Genomic DNA, 14,390 nt, shown 5'->3' with positions numbered 1-14,390 from the left:
GTTCAGTTTGTACTGTCTTAAAAACTTCAGTACATGCCTTTAATCTATTTTGGTTGCATGCACATGTTAACTACAAGTGTCTTATCACATTGTACTGAATGTGTGTGTTGACAAGCACACACCAAGAAGAAAGTGTGAGGGTTTTTTCAGGATGGCATTTGTAACTAGGAGTTGGTTTCATGGATTTGTGTTCTAAAGTTACAGCAAGCATAACTACCTTTGATCTCACCATTAAGGTTTACATTGAGAAAACACATTATTAAATAAACAGTGATAACCACACTAAAATGGAACAAGCTTCTACCTCTTTAAAACAACTCCAACTGCATACTATCCCTATCTCACATTAAGCAACTTCTCTTATAATAAAACTTTCACAGTAGGTAGTAGATCCAAAAAGGAGTACAAGAAGGAAACTCTCTGAGCTGTGATAAGAAGAACCAAAGTAGAGTGAAAGTTTATAGTCCCATTTCAGCTTACTTGAGTAAGCACCAAGAACTGTACCCAAGATCCTCCGGATTACTTTTCAGGCTACAAATGTCTGAGAGGTATCTAAGGCTAATATTTATAGTCATATTGGCTAAATGACATGGCAGTCAGCCAACTCAGGTGAGCTATATCAGCACTACCTATTATGTTTGCAGTATCCACTACGGAGTAGGAGCATAGCAATTTTATTTCTACCTAATGATAACACTGTACGCAGAATATTGTTTCAAAGTCACTTTTTACCACTAGTAACAGGTACTACAGATCAAAATTATGCTGCAAAAAACCCCAGATATATGGGAGGGCAAGCACACAACAAATACAGAGACATGATTTAAAAGTCTGTTATCAAAACATGCAATAAACCCAAGAACTCCCCAGTGAGCTAAATCCAGTTGTTGTCAGTGGCAAATGCTATGTCTGGAATAATAGTTCCACCACATATAAAGTGTGTTGATAAAGTTGTGGTATTTAACTATACCATGTTGTTCTGCAACTAATTTCCTCAGGCTGAGTAGAGAAAGAATGTGTACCTCCTATGTCATCCCTGTTCTGTGGTGGTGTGTTTTTAAGGTTCCACTTCTCAGTGACAAGTGAAGTCAGGATCCCGATCACATGTGGTTATTAAAGGTACACCATTAGCTTGAAACAGGCAATCTGGAAAAACTAAGCAACTGTAACAAAGCAAGATATTTTCTATTTCTTTGTAGAACTGTCCAAGCCAACCGTAACCTTTACACCCCCATTGTGCTTCAGAGGCCTAGAGGCAACAGGAGACGGATGTTCAACTCTATAAATTGCCTAGAACAGCCTTATTTAAATCATCACAATTAAGTGTTGCAAACTGTTTTAAGAATTGCTGAAAAACAAGAATCTCAAAACACTGGCAAAATTAGTCTACCAGTCTAACTGAAACGTGCCTGGCAGAACGAGTCCTGGAAAGTTTATTGTTTTGGTTTTGTTTTTAATACAGAAATGTAACTACTGTAGCACCTAACCTGCATTCCTGTGAGGCAATTATCTTTACCTTCCTCTGAGACAGGCTGAGTTCTACAGACCTACAACCAGGAATAACAATAGACTAGGCCTCCCTGATCAACTGCTTTGCATAGTTACAATTTTTTTCTTAAAGCTAGCAGAGGAGTAACATACACGGCATGCTTAGAAGTTGCTTTAAGAACAACAACAGAATAATGAAAAAAAAAGACTTACAGGACACAAACTGACTTTCAGCAATGTATTTTATACTTCTAACAGAAATACTTCATATATTTTTCATTTCCATTCTCAAACATTATTCAGATAATTAATGTTAGCTTATTTCCAAAACAATATTATGTTCCTGTTAAGTAATATTTACTTAGCACAGAAGTTTGTTATATGCTTAAAAAAATGCAATTAACATTTTTAAGGGTAGAGAGGCACACTAATATGAATATCCCCTGTATGCAATATTTTTCAAACATAAACATGGAAAATAAAGTGAAGATTTTCTGAGACATCTGTATTTATCTCAGTTTTGTTGCCTGTCACAAGATGTATGTATAAAGAGGCAATATGTTTCCTTTGGTTTGTAAATAAGTCAGGATGAAGTAGCATTTGGGCTTTAGTCATTAGCACATGAATTGGAACTCTTGTTATGAAAGTCATCATCAGGTTTACTCCACAGAACCCTGAAATACTTTGAAGTAAAAACAAATTCTAGTGAAAGATATGTAGGATACTGACATCCGATTTCTGACCAGGTAAGATCCAGGTAATAGTACAAAAGACTTCTCAGCTTCTACTGATACATCTCAACCACGATATAAAGCAATGACTACCAGGTAATTCTGCAGTTCTTCTATTAAGTGTGCAGGAAAATATGCTAGACCCAAAACAAACTGCCAAGGGCAGGGAAACAGATAAGCAAAAAATGAAACCAATGTTGCTTTTTCTTTGAAGGACACAAAGCAGCAAAGTGACAGCAGAAGAACTGTCCTGTGAATGACTGTGGCAACTCAGACAAGTACAGAACAGTGCAGACAGCTTTATTTAACACTCAGCTGGGATTGCAACATTCTCAGTACTCCCTCCAACTTCTTGTTTGCTTTAGGTGAGTGACTACAGACCTTTTTCATTTGAAGCCATTTCTATGAACAAACCAGACTTCACAGATGCAGCTTTACATTCTCCCCTTTCTGAATGATTTGTGAATTTAAAAATTGACTGTAGACACTCAGTCTACAGTGTAGACACCAGATTTGATTAAGTGCTAAATCCCAATTAACTGGAAAAATATGCCAATTCAAGACACAGTGACTTTTTCTTGAAACTTGGTACCATATTATATTCTAACAAAGCTAAATCAATAGCAATAGCATTTTTCATCCCAAACTCATACCACATTTCTGTACCAGCTGGATATTTTGTGATTTTGACAACTCTGGACATTCCAGGGCTACCAACAGAGCCAAAGGGCAGCAGCAATAACCCTTTGGTTTGCTTTATCAGGTGATATTTCTCAATTATTGCTGATCCATCCAGTTCTTGTAGTACCAATTTCACCTGGTCTGTGACAGTCTGCCAATAATGAATTGTCTGAAGTTACAGCTAGCAGTGCAGCTGTTCCTCTATTGCATGTTGTTACACCACAAATACTAACTATAACCAATACAAACACAAAACCAGATTTGGCAATAAACAGGCTTAAAGGCCTTAACACTGCTCTCTAAAATAATAATACCACTTCAGTCTTCCCCATACAGTAGTAGGATTTAAACCACATTTTCTACTTTAAAGCAGAACCACTTCCAATACAGATTTAAAAAAAAAAAATACGTTTACAGCACTAAGGCTAAAATACAGAAAGGAAAACAGTCACTAATGAAACCTTTTTTTATCTCAAAAGCTAGCCTTGAGTTCAAAGACTAAGCTGTTCCATTTGAGCCCATTTTTGGATAGGAAAACAGTAAATCCAAAATCGTAATCCTCAAGCTCTCTGTTTTTAGGCTAATATGAGGAACAGCTGATGTCAGAAGCAGGACAGCTTAATCCTTTACTCATGCAGATGTCTAGAAGTAATTTGGTTTTGACTGGGTTCTGATTACTTTTAAGGCTACATTAAGATCTACATGATTTCTTTCAGGCCTTGCTTGGGACTTAATCTGTAGGTGGTTTCTTTAAACATACCAGCTGGAGTTCTAAGCAGTTCTATGCAAACTTAAGTTCTGTGCAAAACACTAGTAGTCCTTGTATTTGAGGGAGATTAAAAAACATTATTTTTGATCCTGCAGCTGTATTATGCGCAGGTATTTTTATGTTCAGTCAGTCAGTGGTTAGGTCACTCAGAGACAATCAGCACTAGAGATCTTCCCAAACTAAACAGATCTGCAACAACAGCAGACCCTTCCAAGAGGATCATTCTTCTTTCCCCTGTCTGAGGTTGAAGACAACATAGAAAGCACCTCTCCTCTTACTGCTACTCTGAGTTTCTGTAATCACCTGACATCAGGTGGCAAAAGGAACACTCTTGTGAAAGGGGGCTTTGTGCCAGTGCCCAGTGAACTTGTGAAGAACAGAAATGTCTTTTGGTGCTGAAGATTTCTGAGACAGTCATGCAGCTACTACATGCAATACCTGGGTTGCTGAATCCATACACTATTCAGTAGGAAGGAAAGACAAAAGACATCAGCTGTTGCATGAAGCTGTATTTCCCCAGAATCTGCTTCAGAATGTATCTCAGTCTGGCTGAGCTGGGCAAGCTGGGAAGCAGTGTTTTCTGGGCAAATACTGAAAATGCCTGGCCAGGACACTGCCCCCACTTCTATGGTTTGGTGACCAATATTTAAGAGATCACATTCACAAAAATATTAGATTATTAATAGGTGATTGAAAGCTTCTGAGAGCTGTGAGCAGGATCCTTGACAAGCTGTTTTAAAGAAGTTGATTTCTGCCTTGAAGATCTGTCCCAAATTTGGTACTTCACTGTGTTGCTTTGCTGAAACAACTGGACTCGTACAAACTACATTACATTTTAACAAGAACTTCTTTCATCTCCCCTAATACAGCAGGTATTAAAAAATCAGCATTTAAAACTGCAGTTTTTGAAGACTGTTGGAATGGCAGCCTGCAGGACTAATATGCAAATTTCTCTGTGGCTGCTCCTGAACTGCCCACATCATCTATAATCAAGCAGGTCAGACTCAAAATGGAACAAAAAATTTCTTCCCCAACCCCACTATTTAAAACTACAAGGTGTAAGATGGAGAAGTGAGGAAGGGAAAAATGAAGGGAAGGGAAAGAACAGCAGCAAATGCTCTAGATCTAGGCAAAGGAAAATTGCTTTGATATAGAACTTGAGAGCCATAAACTCTCCCCTACTAACTCTGGTATCAGGAGTATGTAAGAAATGAGGGTGGAGATGGTGAAGGAAAAGGGAAATTGCAGACACACAGAGAGCACTGGGGAGCATTCACACCCAGAAACAGCCAGTGACAAGTTTAGGTATCTGAAGTTTCTGCAGATGCTTTGCTGTTCTGAGGAGTCAGATAGTATCATTTTAGATGCTTAAGTGTAGATTACAGAGGTAAATTTTCAGTCATGTTTGGCTTTTATTAACTTGGAAGAGTTTTCAAACAAAAAGTTTTCAGAGCATTATCAAACTCGTGTCTCCTGCTAGTAGAAGATGTAGGAATGGACAAAAAGCTAAAAATGAACTCTACCTCAAGTATCTGTCTTCAGCTATTAGTGTCTTCGTTTTGTTAATCAGAGCCCCCAACCTAAGTTTTCCTCCCATCACTGGGGGATAAAAGGTGAAAGCTTTATACACAGCATATTAGCAAAATGTAAGATTTTGGAAATAAAACAAAACCTGCCAGATGAGACATGCTACTTTAAAATCCCATCTGAGCAAGGGAAAAATATTTGCCTCTCATTGGGACAGGTGAGTAAGACTTGGAAAGAAGATAGGAAGATAGGAGATTGCATTTCAATGAATCTCTTCATTTTTGGATTACATTCACGCCTGTCAACAATTAATTAGTGCCAGATTGATGGTGAAACAACTTGCAAGAATAAAACCAAGTGTTTTCAGGGAAGAAAAAAATTTGCTTAAAATATTAACCTACCCCTGTATTATTTTTGAAATACAAATTATAATATCTAATGACACTACTGCAATCAAAGACTAATGGCATAAAAGCAGGCTGTGAGCTACTTAGAGAAGACAAATTTTAAGTGCAGCTGTAAGCCACAGCATCTCTACAATATCACAGAGGAAAGTGTGCTGCCTGTTACACTGATTTCTGGAAGAAACCTCTGAAACCACCTGCTTAAGAACAGGCCTGGTAGACACTTCTCAGCTGAGAGGGTGTGAGTTTGGTAACCAGACAAAAGAAAACATCCACTGAGCACATGTAGGAAGACGTTGTTACTAGTGCCATCATTCTATGGCAATTGCAGACTTCAGTTACATTCAATTGAATCGTTTCTCCATGCCAAAAAACATAGTAAGATAGCATAAACATTTGAATTCATAAAGATAAAACCTGCAAGGCCAGGTTCACATTTTTTCTTCTTCAACTAAAAAGCTAATGTTTGCCTTCCTTTGAAACCAGAAGTGTTTAGTACAGTGCTTTGGCTACACCATTTCCACATACCAATCTAAATCCATTTAAAATACCTTCTCTTAAGTGCTTTTATGGAAGACAGAAGGGAGTTAAAACACCAGGAAACATCTTTCTTTCCCTACCTGTGAACAATAAGAGCTACTAGACTGAAGGCAAACTCAAAGTCATCTTCATCATTTCACATGTCTCCTCCAGCTTCTCTAGCTTCCTCTTATCCAAATCATTACAGCTCTTTTTCATTATAAAATCTGCATGCAACTCACAAGTATGTAACAAAAAACCTTTTTAAACTGGAACTAAAAAGAATGCATTTTACTTCCTTACACCCTAAGCACAGATGTTTCCAATGAGTTTTTAAAAGTTCGGCATAACTCTGTAGGAACAGCTTATGACCAAGTGCAATACACCTGAACAGCTTCAGAGCAATGTTATACAGCATTCATCTCCAGAAAATTAATATTTTGTACATTTATGGTAAGGGTGTACATACTGACCTGCCAAGGCCGATCCCAGTCAAGAGGAATAGGAAATGCTCCAAACCAAGCTCCAAGTATACTGCACATGGAAGTAATCTGTAGACTGCTTTCCCAGATGGACATAGCTCTGTAAAAAGTGTGTTAGAAATTTTCAACAACAGCAGAAGTTACCATGGCAGAGAGTTAAATCAGATTTTTTCCAGAAGTTTTGAGGCTACAAACAGATATAAAAAATCACATATTTGATAAATAGCATGCAGGTTTCTCCTAAAACATACAAACCAGAAGTAAAACCTAAGCTGCTATTTTAGCTATAATTACAATCTTTTTATACCACACTTTCAAGACTTTTTTTCTTGACATCTTTACTGTAAAAGCTAATTTATGTTACCTAGAAATACTCCTATTGAGCTTGAAACACTGCTAGATTGAGCAAATAAATCTATCTTGATAACTGTGTGCACTGCAGGGAGAGGCAGACATGAAAGGGTACTGTGGGATGGTACAGAAAAGCACAAGCACAGTCACTGGGGTGACAGCCTCTGGGGTGTAGACACATTTGATGACTACAACAATTCGAAATTTAAAATAGAAGTCCACTACAAGAATATTTCAAAACAAGTTTTCATCAACTGAAAAGAAACATTGCAAGTAAATATGTAACTGCACATTGGAACCCTTTGGTAGCAGTGTATCCAAGTTCAAGTACACTGGCTGCAGGATAAATTTTTTGCTCACTAAAGAACTCTTACACTACCAGTCATGGCAGACATTGTAAGAGACATTAAATTACTTCAGCTCTCAGTTTATAGCCTTCTGCCACTACTGATTCCAAAAGTTTTTGAAAAGTTGGATTTCTGTTTAACAGCAGAGCACTTACTATCATCATTGTACCAACTGATTGCCCTGCTTTGCTCAGGCCACAAACATTTGGGTGCTTGGTACCAATTAAGAAAGGAGCAACAGAAGTTCAGAAGACAGTAGGGCACAGTTTCAAGACAGGAAACCCAGGCTAGAATCGCTGCTCCAAAACAGTACAGTGCGAGAGCTGACTTTTAAGTGTGCTGCATCTCAGATTATAAACATACACCCAGCTTCAGCTAACAGAGGAAAAAATATGAGCATTTTTATGGCTTGAAGACTGGACGCACAGTAAACTCTGAACTTTGCATGTGCTGTTTAGGTTGCATGACATGAACACTTGGTTCTGAAGAGAATAAAAATTTCTTTACTTCTGAGTACACACTTGCTGCACTTGCTATCGACCAAACAGCTCAGAAGTTTAAAGCAAACCTTTTTCAATGTTTGCAGAAAGAAAGGTCCTGCAGACAACAGTACTGACAGTGCAAGGTTCACATTTTGAGTAGAACTGTTCCTCCTACAATAACATGATCCCTGTAACTTAAAATAAACCAGTTCACAATTCTACCAGTTTGAGATTCTTTTTCTTAAAGAGGACAGTCCTGATGTAACTGCAAAACTGTTTAGGAGTCTGCACCTAGAAAATTCTTGTGAATTATTTTCAGAAGCTGAATAATTGAGCAGAGCGCTGTTAGGCAGAACGAGGAAGAGACTTAAGAGACACTACAGCCTTAAAGCAGCGAAAGAGACAACAGAACACACCAAGAACTGACTGAGGTACAGTTACACCTCACAAGACATTGTGTGTGTGTGGCAGATTCACCAGAGACTGCTGTACCATATGGAGATTACAGATTGAGTCCAAATGCAAAACAACAGAATTAGCAAGGCACGGTGCCCAAGTAAGAAACAGCCATTGGCAGTTTGGCAACTATTTCAGCTGCTAATTGAACCCCTCTGCAGCAAGGACTGGCTACCCAAAGACTACCTGACTTGGCCTCCAGCATTATCCTGACGGAGCAATGCTCTCATTACTCACTTTTCTTCATGGAATGACTGACACCTATTGGGATTTTTGAAGGTATTCTTTAAACCATCATATAAACTCCTCAGTTGCACGAGACTAACAACTGCAGCAATGGTTATAAACTTTGCATTTTCCAGGTTTCTTTCATTTCAAACTAAGATAATCCCAAAGACAGAACTAGCAATGATTAAGATAATAAGTGAACACTAGTGGCAAAAAGGTCTTTAGAAGCCTAAAGTAATTATTTAACCCTTGTAAATAATACAATACATTCAGTTCAGCCTTAAATGAACTTTGAATCAAGAGGTTAGCTGATGTAAAATAATCTACTGAGACATCTCCTTCATAACAAGATTTGGAATTCTTGGTTGTAGCAGGACTAAATACTAAGCAGCCCTGTGTGTGATGATGCCTACATTTACAAGGGACAGTTCAAGTTTGTAAGAGTATGCAGTTCACAAACAAAGTGATAAAACAGGCATAACAAAAACAGGAAGGAGCCCTAAAGTTGTGGGTTTTTACTATTTTTTGGCAATATCCAAATAAAATCTCTGTTTTACCCTGGTAACACCTTAAAATTGTAATTATACCAGAAATTTCAACATAATTTCTCAGAGCAGTGATTTGAAATAAACAGTCTCTTAAAGGAGAGAAAGAAAAAAAAAAAGGCAATTGAAAACTGGTTTCTTAAAGACTTTTAGCCAGGAGGAGGCTATTTCAGCTAAGTTACTGAAACACTATTAAACTAACAGCCACACACTGCCATTAATGCTGAAAACCCTTTCGGTAGCTTCTACTTCCCTCTAACTGCTCACAGGAGCACATGACAGTATATGATCAGTGTCATGACACTGACTGCAGTCACAACTCCAGATGTGTTCTGGCTCAGAATAAGGAGCCCAGAGATGCTGGTGTGGGCCCACCCCTTTTCAAATGCAGAATTAGTGAAAAGGGACCCTATTTAGAGCCAACTAAGAATGGAAGGGTTTGTGATGTAGAATACACAGACTTTTTTCACACATCCTATGTGCACATAGGCTTAAGGTTACTTAAGTCTAAACTGCACTCAGGTACTTTTAAAACACATTTTTTTCATACTAAGCTATACACAATCAGACCTTCAAGCTTACTGTTCCACTGCAATTCAATTCCCTAAACTCTGCTTTCAAGGAAAGTAGCTCTGTTGATTTTACCTAACCATCCTTTTCTTCCATTTAACCAGTCCCACCTCATTCCACATGGTCAAGTTAGACACAATCTTTTAATATATCATGTCTACACTCATCTCATGCCCAGACCCAAGATGTTCCAATTTCATGAGGTCAAATGCAAAAAACACAGGATTATTTTTAAATTAGTAGCTTGCAACAATCCAAAAAGAAACCTGGTACAGTATTTCTTTGTAGTCTACATTCACCCAAAGTGTAAACGAACACCATTAATAATAAACATTTGACTCAGATAATGTCAAATGGCTCACTAGTGAGAAGTATTAACAAGTCCTCACAGCAAAAGTGTCAAAACAAGCCAACTGTTTCCTACACAACGATTGTGCTGAAATGGCATTAAGATCTAGAGTAGGAAAGAAAGAAATCAACAGGCACTTAAAATCTACCTGGCACAAAGACACACTGCTATTGTCAAACATGTTACTTCAATTCAGCTGTTATTTCCAGCTGGAAAAACCTCCAAAGATGACCAAATGAATCAGTAATGATTTATTTTGGCTAACAACTCATTGCTTTTATTACAGTATATTTAACTCTTCCACTGAAAAAACCCAAGTGTAAACAACTTGAATAAGATCTCAAGACATTTTTCAGTAAGTTGAGAACTGAGATAAACCAAAGTTCAATACCTGAAACTAGCATTAAAGTCTACCTTTGTCCTTCCCTAAAGGAGTACAAACCAAAAATAATTCTATATAATTCCAGTAATTCCAGGCCAGCAGCATAATACAACTTTTCACTGTCTTTTGAGATAAGACGTCACCCTTACGAACTATTAAAAGGGAATGAATACTAAAATCTTACTAAATCTCAAGCATATGTGAAGCCCCTTTGTTCCAGTGTCCTGGTCTTTCAACCATGCCATTATTTATGGAATGCAAAAAGGCAGAAGAAATGGTACTCTTCTGAAAAATACATTATCCTTGATACATGCTAATGCCATGGCTGTCACTGGAGGTGAAAAAAGTGGTTAGAAGGCTTGTTTTACTTCAAACGTACTGAAAAAATTCAGTGTCAGAAAACTTGAGAGCTTGAAACTCTGACCCAGAAAACAGCTTTCTTTGAAAGTGGAAAAAAGAGCATGGATTAAGATTTCATATTTAAGAATACAGTAAGTCATGTATAATTTTCAACATTAAATCCAAGTTTAAAACAGCGCTTGTTTTGGCTTCCTATTCCTACTTTAAAAGTTGTATTTACGAAGAGAATACTGGACCACGTGCAAGATTCTCCATGCACAGCTCTTTGTCAGATCTCCCCTTTATTTGACAACCATCATATAGGATTGCACAATGTTTTTACTCCAGTAAAATACGTGCTGGAAACTTTACTTCCTTCAAACACATATAAAGTGAGATTTAGCATCTGAACACCAAAAATAAAAAGCCATTTTTCCAAATCAGTGCCTTCAAATCTCTCTTCGTCAGAAAAGCTCTCATGTGTCTGTAATCACAAATAAAAAAAACCCCACCCATCATTCAGTTAGTTTTCTTTTCTTTACATCAATTCTGCCCATTTCTATTCAGAGAAGTACCAGAAACTTTAGATCAGAACTTACCCATTTTTACTAAACACCCGTATCCATGCCTGTATGTTTGGTCCCAGCAAACACAAGCACTGTAAAGTAGTAAATGTAGACAGAAGAACTGCAAACAAAAACGTCTCTGTCACTAACCTACAAAAAGAAAAAGAATATTACAAAATTAAGTGAGGTGATTGCTAATGTTCTAGAAGTTCCAAGATTTAGGAAGAAAAATGCCTCTCTAACTCAACTTGCGAAAGCATGAGTGCTTTCTTAAACCTCGTACAGAAGAATAAAATATTTTCTTCTTACTCTGTAGAATAGTAAAGGAAGCTGGAAAGAGTTCTGCTCTTATCTCAAGAGTGAGATGTAGTAATTTTCTGAAATGCCTGATACCTGTAATGTTTTTAAAAAACCACAGGTGGACCTTACATAGATCACTAATTCTAAATTGAAGGATGCTTGGATATATACTTCATTATTCCATTTATTTTTCCAGTTTGATGTTGTGACAGCAACCAGGAAGCCAAACAACATGATACTATTTTTAGTCAGCAACTTAGTGTAGTTCTCAAAATCCAGGTTGCTTCACACTTCTTTCTTTACACTTTCATAGAAGTTAAAACCCTAATATCAAAAGGATTAAAGATATGCAAGATGTGTGGTTTAGAATCTTACAGAGAAAATGGCTAAATTAAACTTCAAAAATGTTTGTGCCCATATGTTTAACATAAAATTTAAAGTAAAAAGGAGTTGTTTGTAACTGTCTTACAATTTTTATTTACAGAAGTCTGGTTTAAGAGCTGGCTTCCAAAAAATCAACTGAACAAGAAAACAAACAAACAAAAACCAACCCAAAACCAAGAGAAAGCTACAACAACCACCCTTCCTCCCCCAGCTAGGAACTTTTCCTTAAACTTCCAGTGTACCAGCAAATACACAGCTACTTATACCAACATCTGCAAGGAGAGCTGCCCCTTAGAATGTTTAGAGAAAGAGAGGGTCTTCTGACTTACTCTATGAGAGGTGCTCCATAAAGAACAATAATCGCATGAAATAGTATGCAAGACATGAAAAAGTATATACAGCATTTTAGAAATCTGGATATCTAAAAAAGAGCAATGAAATATCAGTATAATGCCTCAAAACAGTGCATAAGTAACACACACAGTCTATGGCTTATCAACAGCATGGTACTCTAATTACTTCTTTAATTTCAGCTGCAGCACAATATGATAGCATGGCATATTTCAAAAGAGTTTTCCATCTATTAATACTTTAAATAATTAATTTTTGAAAGATCACGCTCCACCAACAATTTCTTTTTCATGCATCCCATTAAACAGGGCAAACATACAAAAAATATAACCAGAAATTACAAGATAAGCAGAAGTAATTTTATTGGATATTTTTACACTTCAGTCTTACATCTGACTGCCATATCCAACTCTCACAAAGAGTGAAAAAAAAAATTAAAAGCAAGAAAACATACAATATAAAAAAGTCTGCTACACAGAGAATTAAAATTATGTCAACTAAAACGATATTTTGAACTTAGCACCTTAAATTCTGAATATATTTGAGAAATATCCACAACTTTCTATAAGTCTGCAAAACACATAACTTTCTATTGACTCAAACAACAGTTTCTGGGTACTCACTATATCATGTAGAAGCAAAAACACTTGATAAACAGTTCTGGTTAGGTCTGTTCTGGTCAGGTCACCAATGCAAAATCCATAACTTTCCTTGAACCTTTATTTTTCTATATTTATTCCTTTCTATATTTATTTCCTGGGATGGAATCTCACCTAGAACATGAAGTGTGCTTCATTTTTAAATCACGGATGGTTAAAAGACTTGCTTTCCATCATGGTTTTGTGCATTTCACATCCTCCTCAGTCAGCAAAACTGGACAGAAGCTTTGCACACAAAGATATGCTCGCAGAGACAACTACTTAAATGTTTAAAAAGCACCTCAGAGCACATCTTGCCTGCCTCAGCAAGTCAGGAGTACAAGACTATCCACTTGACTTCAAAACTCTGGGGTATTCCCCCACTGCTGGGCAAGTCGTGTGCTGTTCCAAAATCGCCCTGTTCACAAGTATTTCATTGGGATTCACACCTTGAACGCTCCCCGTTGCGAACTGCAACTACAAAAAGTTTCTCCCAGCTTTAGAGTCTTCTGTATGCAAATTTCATCACACAAGGAAATGCAGCCATTTTAATACTTTCCCATGGGATTTTCTTAAATTGTAGCATAGTATCTTTTTTATGTGTCAGATTCTCTTGGTTTTTTTTTTTTCCTTTTAAAGTTACTACAAACTTACAACTACACACGAGAAACGTGTGATGACATTTCTTCTCGGTATATCCACTTATCTAGAAGATGAGCCAGGCCTGGGCTACAAACTAAGTTCTGTGCCATTTAATTTTGCCAGGTTTTGCCCCCATGCAAATTCTTGGGACTACAAACAACATCGCATTGACAAGAAAGAGGAAAGCATAGAATCACTCACCTGAACAGGTTATTTATAGGCAGAGAAAGTTTAACACCAGGAAAATACTGAAAATTTTGTTTCAAAAGGTGCTACACTCAACTCACTAATGGAAAATGAGAATTCACCATCCAAAATTATCTTCTTTCTCATTTGATTATTTCAGAGAATTTGCTTCCCCTCTGTATTGTCTGGTAGCAACTTAAGAATTAAAAAAAAAAAAAAAATCTTACCTTGTGAGCAAAGGAACGTCTCTTAGGAGACTGATTTGGTTTAAGGACTAAATGCAAGATTATATTAAGGGTAGCAACACAAACAGAACAAACACACAGCCAGGTGAGGTGCGTTCCCAGGACGCTGAAGCCGTCCAGGAAGAAGGCCGGGAGCACGGCGGCCAGGACGATGGACAGGGCGCAGAGGAGGTTGGCAGCCAGGAGCCTCCTGATCTCCGCCTCCCTCATGGTGTCCGGCCAGCGGCACCTGCAACACACCCAGTCCCCGTCACCGGCAACCCTCAGCAGCGCCGCAGGGCAGCGTCCTCCCTGAGCTCGGGGCCCGGGCCGGGGGCAAGGTGAGGATTTTGGGGCAGGGAACAGCGTTTGTGCAAATAACCCCAAAGCCCGCGGGCCGCGGGCGCCTCTCACCGCGGAGCGCGGCGCCGCCCGGCAGCGGAAGGCGG

The 14,390-nt window shown here is 37.9% G+C and overlaps 1 protein-coding gene across 1 annotated transcript in view; it reads right to left on the bottom strand.

The window, feature by feature from the left end:
- The window catches only part of PIGF (phosphatidylinositol glycan anchor biosynthesis class F), an 18,809-nt gene extending 4,419 nt beyond the window's left edge, over nucleotides 1–14,390 (bottom strand). The window contains exons 1-5 of the mRNA XM_066178477.1: nucleotides 14,356–14,390; nucleotides 13,945–14,191; nucleotides 12,230–12,321; nucleotides 11,250–11,366; nucleotides 6,593–6,701 (exon numbers count right to left, since the gene is read on the bottom strand). Of these exons, the coding sequence (XP_066034574.1) occupies nucleotides 6,593–6,701; nucleotides 11,250–11,366; nucleotides 12,230–12,321; nucleotides 13,945–14,172 (546 nt within the window). The 5' untranslated portion in view covers nucleotides 14,173–14,191; nucleotides 14,356–14,390. The remainder of the gene's footprint in view (nucleotides 1–6,592; nucleotides 6,702–11,249; nucleotides 11,367–12,229; nucleotides 12,322–13,944; nucleotides 14,192–14,355) is intronic.

The sequence above is a fragment of the Chamaea fasciata genome, unplaced genomic scaffold, assembly GCF_029207755.1.
Source record: "Chamaea fasciata isolate MVZ Bird 193981 ecotype frontalis unplaced genomic scaffold, bChaFas1.0.hap1 SCAF_3, whole genome shotgun sequence".
In the NCBI taxonomy this organism is placed as follows: Eukaryota; Metazoa; Chordata; class Aves; order Passeriformes; family Sylviidae; genus Chamaea; species Chamaea fasciata.
Note: the sequence above shows the minus strand (reverse complement) of the source record. Positions and strands in the feature narration are given on the sequence as shown.